We start from the raw sequence: 23546 nt of genomic DNA on the forward strand, positions 1-23546 counted from the left end.
ACTTAAATTCTCAGATAGTTTTCCAATAATCAAACCTGTAGATTGACTTTTTTATGCACCTCCTTTTTCCAAAACAATCAGAGATGGAGCTAGTCGAGAATAATGGTTAGGGGCATAGGCTCTAGTACGGGGATGCCTGGGTAGGAATCTCAATGCTGCTACTTAAAAGCTTTATTTCCTTGGGACTGTAGAGTTCTCTGTGCCTTGCTCTCCTCCTCCTAATGTCGGAATAAAAAAATAATACTCTTTTACTTCATAGAATTGTGCTGAGAATAAAATTAATATGATACAAATGAAATACTTAGCATAGTTCCTGTTACAAAGTAAGCACTCAGGTTCTATTGGCTCTTGTTATTTGGATAGATCTACATTCATTGTTTACTCGAACCCAATATGGTGTTTGGATCCTAGAATTACACGAAGTAGTATATATTCACTCTAAGCATTGTATTATGGTAATATGGAGGACAGAACATACACTCCGAATTCAGAATACCATAAATTGAAATCCAGTTCTGCAGTAGATTATGTGTGTGACTCATTGTCGTGGATATTCTGAGGGACTTGCCCGTGTTTCTCAGGCTTTTCAATGTGCTCTGGCCTAATTCCAACTCCAGTATCTGCATTTCTGTGCCTAAGAGGTTTTTTTCTTTCCAGAACAGAAGAAGGCTGTTCTGCCAGAGAATTAAACCCCTCAGGAGCAGCTTTCAGTCTCTGGCAGGAATAAACTCCAGTTGTCCACATGGGAGCAGGACTGAAAGCACGCCCTTCTGGGGCTACATTCCTTTTCCTGTATCACTTCCCTCTTCCTATGAGCATCCTTTGTACCTCCCAAATAAACAGCTTGCTCTAGAATCCTTCTGGGATAACTCAAATTGAAGATACCCCTTGCATCATTTACTCTTGCTATCTCAGTTTCCCTACATTAAAAAAAAAAAAAAAAAAAAAAAGATTCATGGGCTCATGATTGAAATGTTGGAGCTGCTGTGAATGTGCATGGAAGTGTTCATACCCCAGGCATCTGAGGTGCCATTTCTTGCATGTCAGTTTTTGTTTTTGTTTGCTTTTTCCTTTTTAAAAGAATACCTATGTTAACTTTCCCAGCTTAAAAAAATGAAAGCTTCCATTGTAACTTCATCCAAGCCCTAGAATATTCTCAGAACTCTCAGCCTTATGGGGAAAGTAGAAACAGTCATATGGTTTTTTTTGGGGGGTGGGGGGGGAGGTGGATAATATGGGATAAGGGTTTGGGTGAAAAGGCAGTGTGAAACGTAATGGCCCCATCTGCCTGTTTTATTCACCTCCTTCCATGTGCTTACTAGGTGCTCAATATTTACTGAGGGCATTCAGTTGTAACGATGCAATGTTTTACTGCTATATTTTAAACAAGTGTAGCCAAATTGGATGGTATAGTTATTTTAACCAACTCCCCCAGTGTATGACTAGTGTTGAGTCTAACCTTCTGTGACCACAGTAAGTATAGGAGGTTTAGAGTCTTTTTTTTTCCCTCAAATACTTTAAGTGTGACCTAAACCAACAATGTCTTGACTAGCAAGTTCAGTGAGGCAATTTCTTCTTGCTTTCTGAATAAGCATCAAGTTACTGATTGTGAAATATGTACAAGTGATGACATTTCTTTTGTATTATTGGCAACTTATTGCAAAGTATATGAACCTCTTTTGCAGGTGATTTGGATTGCTACCCATAGTATTTCCTCTAGTAAAACTCTTGCCCAGAAGAAGAGAAATATTGCATGGCTGTTGCTTTATCTTGTGCCTAACACATCTACCCACTCAGTCATCCATCCAATAAACATTTATGGAGTTTTGCCCTTGGCCATGTTCCCTGATACTTAATGGCACTAAGCACATTTTAATTGATAATTAGAACAGAAAAGCACTGAGGATTACTTTGTGAGTGAGGAGGGAGACGATAAGGGGATGAGGTGAAGGGGACTCTGTTTAGACAAGTCTGTAAGTTCAGACTCTTATAATTAAGGAAACAATGAAAAGACACAGTAAATAGATAAGAGTTCTCACAAAAAAACCTCTGGTTCTGATGTCACACCATTTATAGAGTACAATTAGTGGTAGCTAAACAAAGGATATACATTACAATGCAATTTGAAGATAATAAACTTATTTTGCTCCTATATGAAATACCAAAATAATATATCAGGTTGATGCAAAGGAAATTGAGCTGAACCTAGAGACATAAATATCACTGCTGACTTTGGATCTCCCTTTTTGATGGCTAATGAATGATAATGTTTTACATGTGCACTTTCTCAAGAAGAGAAATGTCTGAGATTAGATAGTATTATCTCTGGTGCTATCTCTCATGCACTCAGCTATCTGGAAAATGTCTGCTCTATCAGTAGAATTCATAAGGGCTTGTTGAATATTTCACATAGCAGTTTTTATCCCAAGTATGGAAAACTATTATTTGACTTTAGCATGGTATTCCAGGGCCACCCAACTGAGCCTCAACCAGTCCTTCTAACTCTTGTCTGTCACTTTCCTTTACACTCTAGTCAAATATAACTTTGTACTCTCTCTCATCCTATCTCCTACCACATTCTCTTGACCTGTGTTTTCTCTTAAGTTGTTCCTTCTCCTAGAATGCCCTTCCTTTCCATCTGACTTCTGATTTTCATGGCAAATGACAACACTTTTATCAAGCCTTTTCTGACTTTTTTCCATTCAAAGGCTCTCTTTTCCCTCTGGCCTTCTACTTCAGTTTTTCTGCACCTCCCTTTTTGATGATTTCTCTACAGATTTTATATTTATTTCTGTACAGGTTTTCTCTTCTTATTTTACTCTAGACCAGATTTTGTTGATGGTATATGCCACAGATGTCTGGGAAAGAACTACATGAATATTCATGAATAAAAATGAATGCATTTATTTTGATAATGTCCAAGGAAGCAAGTTGAAGAGTTGATTTAGTTATGTGCTGGCATGGAACTCTTTAATTTGTCCATGATTTAAAACACTGTGAGAGTGGCAATTTCTTTTCTTCTGTGGTTTTCCTCTAAAACCTTGGTAATTACTTTTCTGTAACTTATTAGGACACTGTTACCAAATAGACAATGAGTTTACTCATCTGTATAGTTCACATAAATGACTCAAATGCTTTAGGTTGCCTCTGATGCAGGTAAAAACATGTTAGAAATAGATGAGTAAGAAGAATGTAAAGGTTTACTAAAAACACAAGATAATGTTGTTTTATGTCCCTAAATTTCCATTGTAGAGAAACTACAAATCCTGAATCTCGTTTCTATGCAATACGGATTTTCCATTCAGGCAGCTATATCTATATATAGAATGTTTGAACATAACCACAAAAACTCTCAGGCCAAATTTTGTTCCTTAAGTGAAGCTTCCTACAAAGACATTAAATAATTGTCAGCACCCTTCGGGTTTAGGTGGCACAAACTGTTTCTATTAGTCTAGGATTATCAGTGTGATCAATGTAATCCAACACATCCCTTGGGGCACATTTCCATTAAGTAAATTTGGATAAACTGTCCTTAGATGATCTTCCAAGTAGAGAAAGAAGTGTACCCAACCACATGATTATATTGAGATTCTGAGACTAGTAGAAATGTTTTGGTTTTAGATAGCTATGCTGGTTGCAGGAGACTACTAATGGATTTTCTAAAGATAAGAATATTTTGGAAACCATACTCAAGTGGCATAAGCTTGTTTAGGAATCATAATTAAATAAATCTCAAGTCAACGAAGGACCACACAAGAAGATTATTACACTGGCTTCCAATTATTCTCACCTGGTGACTCTTTTGAAAAAGCCTGAAGATGACACCAGGTGTGTTATTTAAATGGATTAGGTGCAGCATTAATTCAGATGTTTTAGGTCAATGGAATGCTTTATACTAGAGATTTTCTGGAAAATTTCCCAGTTTTTTTAGTCTGCTGATACCAGATTATCAACCAAATAGAATGTTTCCTTTAAAAAAAAAAAATCTTGGGCGCCTGGGTGGCGCAGTCGGTTAAGCGTCCGACTTCAGCCAGGTCACGATCTCGCGGTCCGTGGGTTCGAGCCCTGCGTGGGGCTCTGGGCTGATGGCTCAGAGCCTGGAGCCTGTTTCCGATTCTGTGTCTCCCTCTCTCTCTGCCCCTCCCCCGTTCATGCTCTGTCTCTCTCTGTCCCAAAAATAAAATAAACGTTGAAAAAAAAAAAATTAAAAAAAAAATCTGTACATTTATATGTCTATGTGTATGTATGTGTATATCTATGTGTATGTTATGTGTAGTGTGTTATATATGTGTGCATATGTATGTGTGTGTGTGTGTGTGTGTGTATATATATATATATATATATATATAATTTATTCTATGCTTTGGATACATTTCTTTCCTTATATCACATTTCTCTAAACATACAATGCCTAATAGAATGAGAGTATTTAAATCTAGCTGGCATTATTATATCTTTGTGCCTGGCACAATGCCCAGCCCGTAGTAGGTTTTCAATAAATATTTGAAACTGCCATATTTCTTTAATTTCTAAAGAACAGTATGTCACTTAAGAACAAATACTTTGAGAAGAGTTTGCACCCATTTTCATCCAAGATCCACTACTTAATAGCTCTTTGACCTTGAAGAAATTACCTAATTTCCCAAGTCTGAGAAAAATGGGGGAAATAATGCCTACTTACTGACACATTAATGGTAGAATTAGTTGTACTCTTGAATATGTGTAAATTGAAGATTGTATGTATACTATTTCTACTAATGCGGATACACATGATTTTTTTTTACTTTGGGCTTTGTTTTTTTATGTTTTTTTTTGTTTTTTTTTTTGTTTTTTTGTTTTTTTTTTTTAGAGAGAGAGCATACAAACGGGGAGGAGGAGGAGAGAGAGAGACAGAGAGAGAGAGAGAGAGAGAGAGAGAGAGAGAGAGAGAGAGAGAGAATGTTAAGCAGGCACCATACTCAGCACAGAGCCTGACTCAGGGGCTTGATCTCACAACTGTGAGATCATGACCTGAGCTAAAATCAAGAGTTGGACGCATAATTGACTGAGCCACCCAGGTACCCTGGGCTTATATATTTTCATAAAGCATTGAAACTCTTTAGGAAAGAGAATTAAAGCCAGTTCTATCAATCACATTTTAATTCAACGTATAAAAGGGCAGGCTTCACATTTAGTAGGAGGAATAATTCTTACTGGCGTAATGTAAGAAAGGTAATTCCTTACTAATGTTACATGTTCTTTGGGTGTTGACAAGATGTTCTACTTTACACAGTTACTCACGAACCCAAGCTGATGGAAGCTCCACCATAATTTAGAACATTTAGCCTCTTCAGTTATTTCAGTGGGAGAAAAGACTGGAGAATGTGCATTGAACTTTTTTAAAAAAGGAATTTGTGTCACTCCTGGAATGACACAGATATCTCTGTGAGTGACAGACACACTTTAGTCCCTGTTACCATGGCCTAGTGGTATACTGGATCTGGCTCATAATGGCTCATGGAGAGGAAATTATGCACTTTCTCTTCCCACCTCTGTGTTCAGTAACATCATGTTGGGAGCTTGAAATCAGCCATGGTGGTAGTATTTACACCACAGAAATTGGCAAGTGCCCAGAATTAAGGCTTTTTATTCAGAAAGCAGTTTACCAACTCTTCACTAACCAACCTGACCTCTCCTAATGGAAGTGTATTTAGAAATGTAGAATGGCAAATGAATAATTAGATGGCATCATTATCTTCTATTGCCACAGTGTGCAAATCATCCCAGAGATGATGTTATCCTAAAATGCTATGCATCGACTTGGGTACTATAGAAAAAGCACTGGGGCGCCTGGGTGGCGCAGTCGGTTAAGCGTCCGACTTCAGCCAGGTCACGATCTCGCGGTCAGTGAGTTCGAGCCCCGCGTCAGGCTCTGGGCTCATGGCTCGGAGCCTGGAGCCTGTTTCCGATTCTGTGTCTCCCTCTCTCTCTGCCCCTCCCCCATTCATGCTCTGTCTCTCTCTGTCCCAAAAATAAATAAACGTTGAAAAAAAAAATTTTAAAAAAGAAAAAGCACTGAACTTGGAACAGTTGCCATTTAACTTGCTATCTAAACCTAGGCAAGCAATCATTTCTTTGAATATCAGTTTCTTTATAGTGTTATAAAGTCATCTTTGGATGCAATAGGATTACATCAAATAATGTGTGAAGAAACTTAGCATAATGCTTCTGGAAAAATTCACGAATTCTTGATGAATCTGGCATTTGCTGGTTCTTAAGGAGTCTAAGGGAAAGCACCAACATTAGTTAGGCATTTGGAGGGCTTTAGTATCATTTTTTAAACCTACACTTACAAAATGCCTATGGTAAATAAGAGACCATTATCACCCTATGGGACTTTCAATATAGAGAGGTATTTAATAGGCCTTTATGTTTAAACTAAGAAGTAGATCCATCCACAGATATCAGAGGATAACTAATTTTTCCTGGAGCTCTCCATGGTATTTTAGCCTGTCCTCCTTCACTCCTCACAGAGTCACTTCAATTCAGAAACCTAGACTTGGTCTACTCTGTTCCTTCTTTTCTGTTACTCCTTTGAGGATCAAGGTTACCTATTTACAATTTTAGGATGTCGATAGGTATCTAGTATAACTTTATCTTTGCCTCAGCTCTGCTCACACTGCAGCAGCCTGTGTGTTCTTGACTCAGACGCTTCCACAACTTGACCAACATGACATTGTAATTCAGAGTTGTAATGAATTCAGAGTCATTTTGAGTTCATGACATTGAATTCAGAGAGTAATTCAGTGTAATTCAGAATAAAGTTCATAATAGATCGTTGTGAACTTTAAAAAATTGTATGAATAAATACACTGTGTGAAATACAATTCTCAAGAGTTCCTAGCCCATACAAACCCTGTTTAGTGCCTAGTGTCTAGAAATTTGCCTGTTATTGTTGGAGCTATCATGCTGCTGCTAGGTTTCCTTCTTCTTAACTATAGAAGCCATGAGATTAGAGTGGCTTTGTGCAGAAATGGTACTTCAAGACATTCTATGGTGGAGAGATGTTTTTTTGGAGCCAAATTCAAATAACCCACATGATAAACAGACCAAATATAAAAACATTAAGTGAGTAATGTGGTCTTACTAATATTATTACATATAAAGAAAAATGATATTAAAATTGCTAGAATAATTTGGAGGAGAAAAGAGAGGGAAGGAATATGCAGCTGGACTGCCTCTCTTTTTCTCTGTTTGACTCAATTACAGAACTAGCTGAATATTCTTTGTTCCACTAGGACCTTCACATCATTAATTCTCCTCCAACCCCACTATGTCCATAATATGTGAGAATTCAGAGCCTTCTCCCAACGTTTATGGAATTTGCTGAAAGCTTACTTTCTTAGGTCTCCTTGCCTCCTGATTATTTGTATATTGATTATCACCTTCTGTACTTTGATACAGGACAAAGCTCAGCCTCATCAAAAATATCACAGGAAATCCACTAATAACAGGACTTGTGAGTTTAGTAGATTTAACTGAAGATTTGGGGTTATGTCTTGAAGCACCTTATCCCCTTCTCTCTCCTTGGCCCCATTCCTCTTTTCTTCTTATTATGCCTCTACTTCTCTCCTCTGAATAGTCTCATGAGTTCCACATTACTCTCCTACTATGTAGATCAGTTCAGCATTTTCCAGTGTTTTCCTTGAAACCAGCATAATCAAATTCAGTGAGATAAGCATGAGAAACATATAGGGTGGCTATAGAGGTTGGTTTCTGGAGCTTCACTGAGTGTATACCACAGCTCTTCCACCTGATATATCTGTGAAATTAGGATAATATACTCCCACAAAGGGGCTTTTGTAAAGATCAAAAGTGATCATTTATAAAATGAAAGATTTAGTCTGTTGTACAGTTTGCATTTTGTATATGTTAATATTTCTTCTCCTTTACCATTTACTGGTTTATTTACCATCATTATACATAGAACCCTTTTGTTATTTTTCTAAAGTTCAGTTATTTATTTTTGACACAGAGTGTGAGTCAGGGAGGAACAGAAAGAGAGAGAGAGAGAGAGAGAGAGAGAGAGAGAGAGAACGAACCCCAAGCAGGCTTTGTCCTGTCAGCACAGAACCCGACACGGGGCTCAGTCTCACAAACTGTGAGATCATGACCTGAGCTGAAATCAAGAGTCGGATGCTTAACTGACTGAGCCACCCAGGCCTCCCCGCTTTTTGTTCTTATTAACACTAATATTTGAAAAAGGGAGCTGAGTTAAGAAGCAGACTAAAAAAATAATTTACCTTAAGATACCAGACAAAAATTATAAACTATTGGCGGTTTCTTAAAAAGACATTTTAATATGATGTTTTGTGTTCCCCAAGTATTATCCAAATATTGTTGTAATTATTTTCAGAGAATGATTAGAGAATGATAAATGCATGCATGAGTGTCAGAGGTTATTTTAAACTAAATTAGTTTAATTTTTAAATTTTTATTCTATTTTTAAACCACAATTTTGGTTTATTTGTGATGCCCTTCATTCCTATTACCCTGATTGATACAGAGTTGGATGTAGTTTTACATGAAAACGGACTCACTTGGAAATACTTTTGCTTACAAACCCTTTCAAATTCTATACCGACTGTTTAAAATATAATATAGAAACACAAAGTTAAAAAACTTGGTTAACCTGTTACCCTTCATATTTTTGGCATTGCTCAGAGAACAGGAAACCTACATCCTTATTTCCATATACTTCATTAATTAGTGTGGTATTTTAAGGATCAAAATTAATTTATTTTACAATAATTTTATAGAGGTTAAAAGGAGCTCCTTATTCATTAGCTCTGCTCTATTTTTAATATATTGTTTAGTAATAAAATGCCATATTTTCAAACACAGGTAATTTCTAATTTTGTCACTTTGATATTAAGCACCACTCTTAAAATGGACTCTTTGTCAGTTGATTTGTACACAGCACATATGCAAGATAATTGACACCTGATGGTAGTTATTCGGCAAATTATGGGTCATGTGTAGCCTTGGTAACCTCAATCATAGGAGACTTTCTGAGTAGCAATTAATGATAATATATCATGTCAGTGAATAAATATAAATCAAGTCATCCTAATATTGACCCTTTTGATTGTCCTTACATGAAACCAGGAGGCAATAGTGTCTTCAGTAAGGCACTGTGTGATCTAAACCAGTTGAAATAGACTTAACAAGGTTTTGTATAACCCCTAGGAAATCCCAATGTAAAATTGAATCGTAGCCCATATGCACCACCACTCCCCCCTTTTCTTTGCTCTACTGTATGGAATTCATGACACATCTTCCTTTAGAAATAATGGAATAAATGGTGGTACTGAGACCCCACACTTTACACAGTCCTTTGTAAACCTTAGGAAAATGAGCTGGAGTAATTAGCAGCAGCATTTACACTAAAAATACAACAAACCTGTTTTTATGGCCATGTGTTTTTTCTTTTTTTTTTCACCTTCATTTTCCTTTTTTTTTTTTTTTGGTTTTTTTTTTTTTTTTGGTTGTTTTTTGGTTTTTTTTTTTTTTTTTTTAGTTTTTGCAGGTTTTGCTCAATGAGAAAAAAATATGGTAGTAAAAGGGACATATCTCCTTCTCTTTCCTCTCCTGGTTGCTAATCGCAGTGATTTCAGGAAGGCTGTGTAGTTTGCAGAGCTCTGAAAGTGGCATGTTTTTTTTTTTCAGTATATGAAGTTTATTGTCAAATTGGTTTCCATACAACACCCAGTGCTCATCCCAAAAGGTGCCCTCCTCAATACCCATCACCCACCCTCCCCTCCCTCCCACCCCCATCAACCCTCAGTTTGTTCTCAGTTTTTTTTTGTTTTTTTTTTTTTTTTTCCAACGTTTATTTATTTTTGGGACAGACAGAGACAGAGCATGAACGGGGGAGGGGCAGAGAGAGAGGGAGACACAGAATCGGAAACAGGCTCCAGGCTCTGAGCCATCAGCCCAGAGCCCGACGCGGGGCTCTAACTCACGGACCGCGAGATTGTGACCTGGCTGAAGTCGGACGCTTAACCGACTGCGCCACCCAGGCGCCCCTGTTCTCAGTTTTTAAGAATCTTATATGCTTTGGCTCTCTTCCACTCTAAACTCTTTTTTTTTTTTTTTTTTCTTCCCCTCCCCCATGGGTTTCTGTTAAGTTTCTCAGGATCCACATAAGAGTGAAACCATATGGTATCTGTCTTTCTCTGTATGGCTTATTTCACTTAGCATCACACTCTCCAGTTCCATCTACATTGCTACAAAGGGCCATATTTCATTCCTTCTCATTGCCACGTAGTACTCCATTGTGTATATAAACCACAATTTCTTTATCCATTCATCAGTTGATGGACATTTAGACTCTTTCCATAATTTGGCTATTGTTGAAAGTGCTGCTATAAACATTGGGGTACAAGTGCCCCTATGCATCAGTACTCCTGTATCCCTTGGGTAAATTCCTAGCAGGGAAGTGGCATGTTTTTAATCATGGTCTGCCTTAATATGGCTGTTTATCAGATTACAATTTTATATATAATTATATATAATATAGGCACGCATATTTCTAGTGCATTCTATCAATGCTGCTATCATGTGGTCATTTTACTTTGAGAGAGAATCTTGGTGATCAATGTAATAACATATGGTGAACTCTTTTTCTTTCTTTTTTTAATGTTTATTTTTTATTTTGGGGGGTGGGGAAGAGAGAGAGAACGCGCAGAGGATCCCAAGCAGGCTCCGTTCTGACAGCAGAGAGCCCAGTGTGGAGCTCTAACTCATGAACCATGAGATCACGACCTGAGCCGAAGTCAGAAGCTTAACTGACTGAGGCACCCAGGCACCCCTGGTGAACTCTTATTCATAAATGTTAGGTGGGTTTTTGAAATGTCGATTCCTAGACTCCACTCACCATACATTCTGATTCAGTAAATCTGGGTTGGAGTCTACATTTTTAAGAAACAACCTGAGTGATTTTGTATAGCTGTAGATGAAGGTGCTCCTCGGCTCTTATTTTGAAAGACGTTGACATAGAGGCTAACCTTGCTCTTGGGAGACAATGTAGCACTCTGGTGAAGACCTGGGAGCCTGACCTTACCATTAAAACCCCACCTCTGCAGTTAAGAAGCCTTGTGAACTTAAAAAGCTACTTAATGACTTAGTGCCCCATCTGTTTATCAGCGCAGTGGTGATAATGATGATATATATCTGATAGAATTGTAACGAAAATTAAATTAGCCAATGTATTTAAAGAGTCTGGACATAGAGGGAGCACTCAGTAAACATTAGTGTTACTATTTTATCCTGTGGCCTTCATCCAAATTATTTATTATTTATCCACATATGAGTCATTTCAGTGCAGAGCTATTCAATATTTAGTCCAGCCATCATCCCCTTTAGGAGGTTTTAGCCGAACTACAGGCTAGTCTATGTTGCTTTTATGTATTTTTGCATACCACTTATGTATTTCTAATACTGCATCATATTAAAGCTTTCTATTTCTCCATCTGTCTCCCTCATTACCCATGAGTACTTAGAGGATGGGGACCATGTTTTATGCACATTTGTGTCTCAAGCACCCAGTGCTTTTGCTAGGACGCTGCTGAGCTGAGGATGCTGGTTGGCCAAAATCTGGATAGTGGTCAGCTCTCAGTGCTCATCCTGGCTGTATCTTCCCAGATGCAAAGAAGGAGATCTTTTCCAGAGTCAAACTTGGATAGTGTTTAGGGGAGAAGATTTAGTCATCCATTCATTTCATCGATATTTGTTGAACGTCTACCATGTAAAACCACAATGATCCATGTCCTTATGGAGCTTTTACAGATTAACTTCAGGGGTATTCACTAGTGACTCAACATCTATATCTTATACCATTGGGCCAGTGTATTACTGAATTTTATTTTAGAACAATCCCTTGGGATATGCGTTATAAAACTTGCATTTAATGTGTAGAATCATAGTTAAGTTTAGAACACCCAGATCAGAGCCTCAATTATTGGACATCAGTCCTAATTAAACACCTTGTAGTTTCCCATACCAGGTAGTGTTTATTGTGACCAGCAACCTGGATCAACTCACGGGGTTTGTCGTTAAACATTTTTCAGACTTCTAGCAGTGGAAGGCACTCTGTTCGCATCACCGGCCTTAGTACGATTGATTTCAGAGCTGGTTTTTCCCGAAAGCCCACCCTGGATTTCAAAAAAACAGTCAGCAGACCAGTGCAAGGTTTGTATGCGCATATTACCAAAGTTGACGTAGTAGATATCCAAGTGCAAAACATTGCTCAGATTGTCTGTGATTTTATAATTTTGTGGAATTCAACAGAATTGGGAGTTATATTCTTGGCCTCATCACTTTTTTCTCGAAGTGTAAGACCAGTGATATTAAAATTACTCAGCTTGTTAAAAATTAAGATTCCTGGGCCTCACCCCAGATCTCCTGAATTAGAACCAAATTAGGTTGGACCCAGGAATATGCACTATATCAAGCACCCCAGTTGATTCCTAAACTTACTGAACTTTGAAAACTACTGACGTGTATCTTGAGATTTTTACTAACATCTATAAATTACCTTGTTGTCAAGGTGAAAAATGAGGGTTTTATGTGTGTAGATGGCTAAAAAATTAAAGACATTATGTGCCATTGTATGTTCAAAGATAAAATTATTGCTGCTTTTTAAACCTTGTTCTTATTTTATTCATGCAAGATTATAGGTTTATAGATAAAAAGATGTTTAATCGTACCGTGACTCCTTAAATTTATTTTTTTCTGATCATTCTTTTATTACTACAATTACTGGAAGGATACACATAGTGAATCCTTAAAAATTAAATATTTATGTAATTAAACATTAATACAGTAGTCACAATTCTGATTTTTCTATGTATGATATTATTAAAATACCATAAAAATAATTAATTAGGATTTCCTAAGTTTCTCTGGTCATGAATAACTGTCTTTAACGTAGTAGAAAAGATTCTATAATTAGGCCACAATTTGTTCAACAGTTTGTAGTACTCATATTTATAATACTTCTCTGTTATTATAGTTCAAAGATTTATCTGATAAATAACTCAATTGTACATTACTTATTAATAATAATAATAATAAAGTCTTTCTCCTCTAGGAATTCCTACTTATGTGCTGCTGAATACTTCTGGAATTTCCGTCCCAGCCAAAGTAGATCGTCTTGAACTTCTGAGTATCTCAGGCAGTTCTCTGAAGACTATCCCTGTTAAATATTACCCTGACCGAAAACCTTATGGCTTGTGGAATATTTCTGACTTTATACCACCAAATGAAGCCTTCTTTCTCAGAGTCACAGGCTATGATAAGGATGATTATCTCTTCCAGAGGGTTTCAAGTGTTTCCTTCTCTAGTATCATCCCAGGTGAGACATCATTTTATAAGACCCTGGAGTATTTATAGTTTAAGGGAGTACTGTGGTCCTATAGTAAAGAATGCACTATAAAATAAAGAATATCTTCACATTATTACTGGGTTGTCAAATTGATGGACATTTACACTTAGGTAACACAATTTTTCTTAATCATAAAAAGCACATCCAGAGTTTCATGTGAAGTCTCACTGACTGCAGATCTGAAAATTCTGATTGGTGCAATCAGTGTAACAACTGGGAAATTCTGGTACTCTTACTCCCCCTAAAAAAAAAAAAAAAAAAAAAAAAAAGAAAGCCTGGCACACACGCTCAGTGTTTGATCAAGCTACCCAAATTGGCCAAATGGGCTAAATGCTTATCAATGATTGTCAGAAACCTACTTTGTGAATAGTAATTCATTGTAAACATCTGGTGATGATTCTGCCTTAATGTGATAAGTTGGCAGTTAATCAGTAAGCTAGTTACTCATATATTTGCTGTTGTATAGAGATGAGAACGTAGATTAAGGATTCTTTGGAAGCATGAGGTAGCATTTCAGTTTGTCTCTACTCTTGCTATTTCTCAAGGCTAATGACAACTGTGATAAAAACTTTGGCACTGTAGCCAAAACTGTGGATATGCAAATCTGTAGAAGGATTATTTCTAATATTGTACTATTGGATGGAGGGACAACAATTTATCATTTATACATAAGGTTGTAATTTGAGAAATTCAGAAACAACTGTACAGCTATTCTTTAATGGTTGTCGAATGGCGAGATTAGAACCAACCTCAGTATTTCCTCATAGTTAGTTGTCTTACCCCTAAATTGAATACTGCAAAATCTGTTGGATTCTTAAAAATCAAGTTTTTTTCCCATTATTTTTGGGAAAACAATTACTGTATGACTTCAATTCTTTTTTTTTTTTTTAAGTTTACTTATTTTTGAGAGAGAGAGAGAGAGAGATAGCATGAGCAGGGGAGGGGCAGAGAGAAAGGGAGACATAGAATCTGAAACAGGGTCCAGGCTCCAGGCTCCAGGCTCCAAGCTCCAAGCTGGCAGCACAGAGCCCGACGTGGGGCTCGAACTCACAAACCGTGAGATCATGACTTGAGCTGAAGTCAGATGCTTAACCCACTGAACCACCCAAGTGCCCCAAGAGGCCTCGTCTTTTTGTAGAACCTGTGGGCAATGTAGCAAGATGGTGCTGGGGGGCACAGCAAGGAAGTTACATTCAGTACCCAGACTTTTTTGGTCCAGGTGAGGTGACTTGCTAATGGCAGGGCTTCCCCCTACCATCTGCTAGCTAAGGTGTATGACTTCAATTCTAAGCCATGTAGGTCCTTTTCATATATTTACATTTTTTAAATAACAATAGATTCTACAGTGGAGGAGGTATTGTAACTTATTCGGTAGCCTTTGTTTTTTTGTTTTTTTTTTTTTTTTCTATATTGGTGGCACAAAAAATAGTGTCTTAAAAAATAGAGTCTCAGGTTTAATGAATACGTTAGTAAGGGGTCCATGGAGAGATCCAGAAATTAATGGGGTTTGAACAAAGAAAGATAATTAAAGTGATTTTTAGTGATTTAGATTAATTGGAATGCAGAGGGTTTACTAGAATAATTAAGGTTTGAAGATTTTGAATGGATTAACAGGAAGTACCCAATATTATTGTGACCTTGTTGCCCATGTTCTATTTTTCCTAGATGCTCCCAAAGTTACAATGCCCATGAAAACCCCGGGATACTACTTGCAGCCAGGCCACATTTCCTGCTCTGTTGAGAGTCTTTTACCCTTTACCTTGAGCTTTGTCAGAAATGGAGTTACACTTGGAGTAGACCAGTATTTAAGGTGTGTACATGTTTTATTAGCAGTTATAGAAAGCATTAAACATCTAAATACAAACAGATACTTATTTTAATGTGCTTTTTCATTGGAAATTCCCATTTATTTGTTCCATAGTCTTGGAATATAGCAGTGAACAAAACAGGCGCAGGTCTGTGCCCTTATGGAGATTTTATTATAATGGAGAAAGAAAACAGATATATGTTTTATGATATGTTAATTTCTCATTTATAATATGTTAAATATGTTAATTTAGTAAGTGCTAGAATTCATTCAAGGGTTGATTCAGGTTTTATAGAATCTGGATGTTATATAACTTGACGGTCTCTTGTTAAGCCCAAGAATACAAAATTATGAATATAAAGTTAGGTACTAAACTTTGGAAAGGTCCTCGCAAAAGAGAAGAGTTTAAGCTTTGTTGGCTTTGGGGCAAACAAATCTCTGAATATAATTGAGAGATGGGGTGCATGTGGTTTTGGCCAACTTGCAGTTTTAAAATTCAGGATAAGGGACATTTGAGCAAAGACCTAAACATGGTGAGAGATGATCATGCAGATAGATATCTAGGAAAAAGGATTTGCATGCCAGGAACAGTTAGTGCAAATGCACAAGGCTGGAGCTGACTGGGCATGGGGGAAAGAAAGACAGGAAGGAAGCCAGTGTGGCTGGAGTGCAGTGAGCCAGGAGAAGGGTAGAGGATGGGGTTAGGGAAGTGAAGTGGACTGGGACAGCAGGTGGAGGGAGAGCATGTGTGGCTACTGCACGTAACAATCAGTGGGAGTGGGTGAGGAAGCACTGATCTTCCTTGTGAAGATGGATGGCTTTTTTAGATAAATATAAATAATCAGTGAGAAAATTGAGTAGACCTTGAAATCTGGAGGATGATTTCTGGAATTTTTTTTTAATCTTACTAATGAAACAAACTACATTTGGAGAAAAACTCTAGAAATTATTTTACAAAATTTCTATGCTGTTGATTCAATAGTAATATAAATAACTTCCATAAAATGCTAAATATTTGACAGTATTAGCCTATTTAATCTCTTTAGGGGGTCATTTTAAGCAAAAACTATGGCAGGAATATTCAGTATAACTTTAGAAAAAAATTCCACTATTTGAAGATTGAGCTGTATTACTTCCTGCTACTTTTTTTTATATTGTGTATCTTAATGATTCCCTAAGCTCCATGTTTAATAACCAGCAACATAACTGACCAGGATATTAAATGATGAAGCTACATAACTGCCTGATGAAATCAAATAATTCTGTTTCATGTTTAAATAGTAACATGTTTCAAAGACACTTGAGATTCTTTATAAATATTAATTCATTAATTCCACACAATTCCTGGGAGGTAAGCCACAAGAATTCTTTCATTTTTCCAGCTCTGTGGCCCAGAGATGTGACATGCCTTGCTGACATATATTAAGCGGCTTTGTGTGTAAGAGGCTAAAGACAGAATTTGGCATGGGTGGTGATGGATTGATACTCTAACCCTGATTCACTCACAAGTCCCTGCCCTAGATTTCCTAATAACTTGAGACATGTGACTTAATCTTTGTTATGTGAGTCGCTATGGTCACTAGGGGATGTAAGAGAGAATTAGTTTGCATTAGCAGCAGGACACATTTCTATTTGACATGTTCTTTCCTTATTCCAAAGGTCATGCCTTCAAAACTTCTTAGAGTTTTAATGTTAACTGAGAAGACTACATGAAAAAAGAGAATTATTTTCACGTAATATTTCATAAATGAGAGGAGCAAGTATCACTGTCAAGAATATTCTTTACGTAATCTCACCCTGTTTACGTGCCTTTGAACTAATTACTTATCCTTCTTCCTGAATCTCGACTTACTTGTTTTTAAAACGAGGGACTGGAAGAATTGTCACTATCTGTTTCTAAAATATCCATGTGTCTAAGTTTTGATGAATCCTAATGTTGTGTGCTTGGGTCCGAACTTGGCATTGCAGAAAACACGACACACTGTATGTATTTCAAACTTCTGCCTCCCTGGAACTTACCAGTACCTCTTAGACGATGACAGTTATAAACTTGGACTTAGCTTACTGCTCTTAGGCATTAAAGATATAGCTTAGGTGATGACTGTGGCTTAGAGTATGCTCATACTCCTTTTTCTTCTGAATGGGGCAGTAAGGACTACTGACACCTCATGCATACATGGTTGAAAGGAAACATTAACTAAAGTGAATATTCTGTTACTAAAATATATGGAACAGTGACCTTGCTTATTTTGTCCGTTTTCTGATGAATAGGAACCTGTGCCTTCACTTTCTCTTACAAAGTCTAGATTAGTGATAAATACACATTAAGAGCTCAGTAAGTTCTTCGTGGCTTTTTGATGACAGGTATTTTTTTTTTTTTTTTTTTTTTTTTTTTGGACAGCAAGAGATCTGGTGTTATAACTGAGCTATTATATCTCATACCACTTTCAGATTTCGGTGTACGGTGTCTTTTGCCTCTGCAATGGGCTTTTCATCTCATCTATGTCTTGAATGTTAAAGAAGGTTAAACATAGCTATGGATGAGTGTAAGAAGAAAATTAGGAAAATAGTTATGATTTTCAATTCTATTTTAAAATAAGATAATGCCTATTTTGTAGATTATTGGAATCCTTTAAAGTATCTATTAATATCTATTAACTAATTAGATATGAAATATCTATCAGAATTAAATATCTATTACTAAAACACTTCGAAAAAATAGAAAGCAATTTGAACAGTGTTAAAGGCCAAAGAATAAGTATTTATTAAATGAATGGATACATATTATAGCAAATGGGTTTTTTTAACCTAAATGACAGGTTTGATAATAAAATGGGTAATTTTTTTCTTTTGTCAATGTATACGTAGATTGAACCAGATATGTTCCATAGCCTTATGTGGAGCTTATATACAAGAAAATTAAAAAGAACTTTTTGGGATCAAAAAGTCAATTTTCTACCTTCAAACTCATGAATTACCTTGTTGAATTGCTTTGGTTGAGAACCTCTACTGAACAAGACCCAAAACTGGAAATAATATGGAAGGAGAGAGGATTTAAGGAGTGTTGCTCTATTAAATCTTTATCTTATATTTTCACATAGCCAGAAAATGTTTCCCTAAAGAAATTCACAAACTCTGTGTCTTATTGCCTTTGGTGTGCCTTTTGCTCAGAGAGCTTAACTTTCTTCTTCTTTTTTTAATATGAAATTTATTGTCAAATTGGTTTCCATACAACACCCAGTGCTCATCCCAATAGGTGCCCTCCTCAATGCCTTTCTAATGAAAAGGTGTATAATTTTAAGCTATGAGGAACTCTGTAGTTTCATCTGCTTATTTTTACATTGTTCTTTTGAATGAATACTTCCAAAAAATCACTGCTTTCAACTTTGTCTTGCTTTTGTCATAACTAAAATGGTTTCTATTTTCTTGCCCCAGGGAATCTGCCAGTGTGAACTGGGAGATTGAAAAGGTCACTTTGTCTGATGAAGGTGCCTATGAGTGCATCGCTGTCAGCAGTGCGGGGACTGGACGGGCACAGACATTTTTTGATGTGTCAGGTAAGTAATTGTCGCTAATTGCTTTGCAGTTGCCTGGAAATTAGTGCAGCTATGGAAATGGGATGTTTGATAATCCTGGCTTCACTACATATTAGCTGTGTGACCTTCCTTGGGACAAGCATTTAAGGACTCAGTGCCTTGGTTTCCCCAAACTATAATAGGAAGATAATTATCAGTAACAGTCTCTTATCTCATTGAGAAATGTGAGGTTACATGAGATAGTATAAACTCACATAGAAGAGAGCCTGGCACATAGAAACACTTAATAGACCCTAGCCATCATTGTTATTGTTCTTGTACTATTATCATTATTATTGTAGGCTCTCTTAATAAATATTTTTTGAAAAGATCACCTAGCATTTTTATTAAAATTGAAAGAAATTTAAAGAAAGGAAGGGATAAAATTTAAGAAAAGGGAGAGATCTATTCTGGGAATAACAAGGTTAAATTTCCCATTTTCTTTCCCATATTTGTAATAAGCAGACTGTTTTTATGAATGCATTCTGACATTAAATTCAAGACAGTGAAAGTGATCATGTTCAAGAAACACAGGACCTCAGTGGCTACAGTACTGGTATTAAGAAGAGTGGAAGAAATGCTAATTATTTCACAGTAGATAGTATGTTTCCTACAAATAAATGGGAGACAAAACTCATTGCTTTTTATTTATTTTTGAGAGAGAGAGAGAGAACCTGAGCTGGGGAGGGGCAGAGAGAGAGAGGGAGACACAGAATCCAAAGCAGGCTCCAGGCTCTGAGCTGTCAGTACAGAGCCCGACACGGGGCCCGAACTCACAACCTGTGAGATCATGACCTGAGCTGAAGTCAGATGCTTAACCGACTGAGCCACCCAGGCACCCAAAAACTCATTGCTTTCTAAGGTAGAGTATATTTTAGCGAAAAAGTCATTTTTCCTTTAATCTCCCAGAATTCTTAGGACACAAAAAGATTATCATTTTTAACCAATGATCAGGATTTAAGCCACTTTCTCAGAACATATCTAGAATTTATTAGAAAGTTTGTTTTGATTGAATTATTTTCTACCTGTCTTATAGACTAGGTTGCTGTGTGTTTAATAGTAACCCTATTCTGACCTAAATGTAGCTGCTGAGTTTATAACATTGTCTATACCTACTTTTAGTGTGGATGTGCATTTTCTTTAGGCAATTTAACACAAAAGCAACTGTATAACTGTAGGACTGTTTAGAAGTCTAGGATTTATGTTTGTTATCAATAAGTGCAAGCTGAACTTTAAAACAGAGGCATGCAAGCATGTTCTTCTTGGCGTGAATTTATTTGTATTCTCTTATTCTTAGAAAAATAAAGCTTGTCTCCTGAAACAATTCAGTTCACATGCATCATAAACTATTCATTTTTTTTTCGCCAGTAATTATGAAAAGCATTGGAATTGTGTCAACGTTCCTCAGCTTCTGGGAAAACAAACACTTGAGCACTTGACTGTTTTTTCCCAACAATATTAATTGAGAGAAAGACAACAGGGAAAGAAGTTTGAGTGAGTTGATTTAGACATCTTGCATAAACAACTAGGAAGTGCCAGTAAGAATTTGTGAACTGACTCTTAAGAATTTGACTCTGTAGTGTCAGTAACTTCCATATGTGTGTTGTACACATGCTCCATTAGTTTAATTTGTGCCAGCCAAGCAGTGGTATCACTAGGAAATTATAACGTGCCCAAGCCAGTGTTCAGGAATTATGTCCCACTCAGTCAATTATGAAAGAAGGAACAGAAGCACTGATGGTAACAGCAGTGACGGTAATGGCAGAAATAACAAGCAAGTGCCCCTTTGGACTTGGAAGAATAGACATTTCTTGCCAGGCTCACTGTTGCCTCAAACCTCCACCCACTTCTGAATCCCCTGTAGCCTGGGCTGAGATCCCAGCAGTTAGCTAAAGGCATGCTGGAATCAAGTGCAAATTCATAGGACAGTTAGGTCTTATATTTTGGAAAGGAGTGTTGGAAAACAAGGCATTTTGAGATAGTGATGTTCTGGTGTCACTATGGACACGAATTTATTTTGTAAAGTCAAAGGACACCCAAGCACAGTTTGAAGAAAAGCTAAAGTTCTACCAATATGTTACCCTAATTTTTTATTCCAGCATTTTCTTCTAGCTGACATGTGTAAGGATTTTTAGTTCATGAAAAATGTTGATTATTGAATGTTTTAGATGCAAAATGGGTATAAAAAGCATCGTACTTCTTTTATTACATATAAACATACAGAAACAAACGAGTAGAGTTGCAGAAACATGAAAAACTCTTTTCAAGGAATAATTGTTAATTTAGTACGGTTACAAAGTTACATTAATTTTCTTCACTGAATTTCTTTCTTAACACAATGCCCTCCCCTGAGGGAGTACACGCACAGAGTACTAAAATTCTGGGTTTACATAAAATACCGGGAATACAGAAAACTTGTCAGGGGCATGTCAGTGACAGACAATCTTAAATTATAATTACAGGATATTGTATTAGAACAGGATAAGGGCTTGGAAATAATCTTGTACCACCTTGTCATTCTGTAGCTAAAGAAACTTAGGCCTGGAGCAGGCAGTGACCCATTATGATTATAGGGATGAGAAGAAGGTTCCTGGCCTCCTGACTTCCTGTTCAGTGATCTTTACCTAATGTCACAAGGCCTATATTTGTCATTCTTCTCTCAGTTATGAGGTTCTGAGGTTTCATCTCTGGTTCCCTAATTCTAGCCTTAGTCATTCTTTTACATAGGAAGGGCTGTCCCTCAAACTTCTAGGACCAGGCTATTTCTGACAATCTATTATCTTGGCCTCCTTTGCACACTGTTGTCATTCTCCCTCATCGTTTCCCCCAACGCCACAAATTTATTTATGCATGCATAAATATTTAAGTATATACACTATTTATTATCTCTAGTTATTTAGGCAGCAATGATATTGTATGTCATTCTTTCAAACCTTATCTGTTCCCATTTATTATTAGAAAGTTAGCATTTTACATATTTCAATTTATGTTTGAAAAGGGATTAGACTCTGAGGTGGGGTTTGTATATAAGAAGGTTATTTCTAGGAAAATGCACTGGTAAGGGAGTAACAGAAGTGGAAGAATTTAAATTGTGATATAGTCACTGCTAGGGCCTTACTGGATCCCACAGGGAATTCTGGAGCTGTCATGGCCCTGAATCAAGGCAACAGAGCCTCGATTTGTTTCCTCATTAAGTGGTCACTGAATGATGGGTGCCCTGGAAAGGGGGGATTTACCCTGAGCATGTTAGCTCCCTTGGCTATGAGCTGTATATAACCAAGAAGCATAGCAGCCAGGGAAATGAGTACCTATATCCTTAAGAGGACTCTGGGCATGTGCCCAGCATTCCCTACATGCCTAATGTACAATTTTCCATTTTCTAAAAATCTCAAAAAATACCTAGTTTAGTTGAGGAAGTTTGTGTCAAAAGAACAAAAAAGAAAACCATACAAACATCATGTGGCCTTCATAAAGATCTCGATAGAATGTGAACACATGTACTTATGATGACTTTCAGGTCTTTGATGGTCTATACCATCTTGGATATGAGAGTCATAGAACATTAGAACTAGAAAGGGTCTTTAAGATAACCTAATTTGATTATCTCATTTTTTAGACAGGGAAGCAAACCCTGTGGATAAATTGACTTATCTAAGGTCACATACCTAGAGAGAGAACTAGGCAGCCTATGGTTGACAGATTCAGTACGTAAAAACATACAGTGCCCAATTAAATTTGAATCTCATATAAGTATGTCTGAAATATTTCATGAGACATATGTACACGAGAATATTATTTGATGTTTATCTGAAATTCAAATTTAACAAAGTTTCTCGTATATTCTGTCAAGCCTAGCCAGACTCCAGAGCTTTCTAACTTTGTCGTGTCCTCTTTCCACATGATTCATCAACCATTTTCTTAAGAGATTTTAAGAACATAGCAGAATGATAAAATTTTGTTTTTTAAAAGATAATTTAAAATAGGATCTACTCTTCTAAATGTTTGGAAAGCAGGATAAATATAAAGGAAAATATGAAAAATATACACATTTCTGTCCCTCAGAGATTACCAGTATGGTTTTGGCATATTATTTCCAGGGTTTTTTTTTCCAGGCTTATGATTCATCTGCACTTATATATGGTTTTAAATAAATAAGAATAAAATTTGATCTTGAATATCTAATACTCTTTCATATTTAAACTAAACAGGCACATGGGTTTCCAGCTGGAATAGCTCACTGCAGTTTTATTGCTGTATTATTGCTGAATAATAGCTTGTTACATCAGATCGTTTTAAAGCATTTGGGCAGAACATGTTTTAGGGGGGCATTTGTATTTATTCTCAAACCTAACTAGAGTAATATGATTCTCTCTAGAATGTTGGCTCAATATCTAATTAGTAAGTTATTTTTGACGGCATTTGAAATGTGCATGACTTATTCAATACCTTTTGTGTGCATGGTTTCATGTGTACAATTTTATTAAAGGCCTATGCCTACTCTTAACTTGTCCTGCAGTCAAAACATCCCTTGTTCCTTTGGGGGAACATTTGTCATACTCTGCTGTTGCACTGTCTTCTTAATGAGATTGTAGCCCTTTGAAACCAATATTATCATATTTAGTATACTATCATCTACCATACTTTGTGTCCTCTTTTCTCTAAAACACCAAATGAGCATTTTTAAATTTAAAAAAATCCATAAATGCTACCTTCTTCAAAACCCAAAAATTTGCCTCAT

At 36.7% G+C, this 23546-nt stretch overlaps 1 protein-coding gene across 2 annotated transcripts in view; it reads left to right on the plus strand.

The window, feature by feature from the left end:
- The window catches only part of HMCN1 (hemicentin 1), a 482690-nt gene that overhangs the window by 173191 nt on the left and 285953 nt on the right, over window positions 1-23546 (plus strand). For both annotated transcript variants that reach the window (XM_086694136.1, XM_086694137.1), the window contains exons 7-10: window positions 12111-12231; window positions 13133-13396; window positions 15092-15236; window positions 18669-18790. In XM_086694136.1, coding sequence (XP_086550262.1) covers window positions 12111-12231; window positions 13133-13396; window positions 15092-15236; window positions 18669-18790 — 652 coding nt within the window. The remainder of the gene's footprint in view (window positions 1-12110; window positions 12232-13132; window positions 13397-15091; window positions 15237-18668; window positions 18791-23546) is intronic.

The sequence above is a fragment of the Puma concolor genome, chromosome E4, assembly GCF_028749965.1.
Source record: "Puma concolor isolate L17-30 chromosome E4, mPumCon1.1.hap2, whole genome shotgun sequence".
NCBI classification, from domain to species: Eukaryota; Metazoa; Chordata; class Mammalia; order Carnivora; family Felidae; genus Puma; species Puma concolor.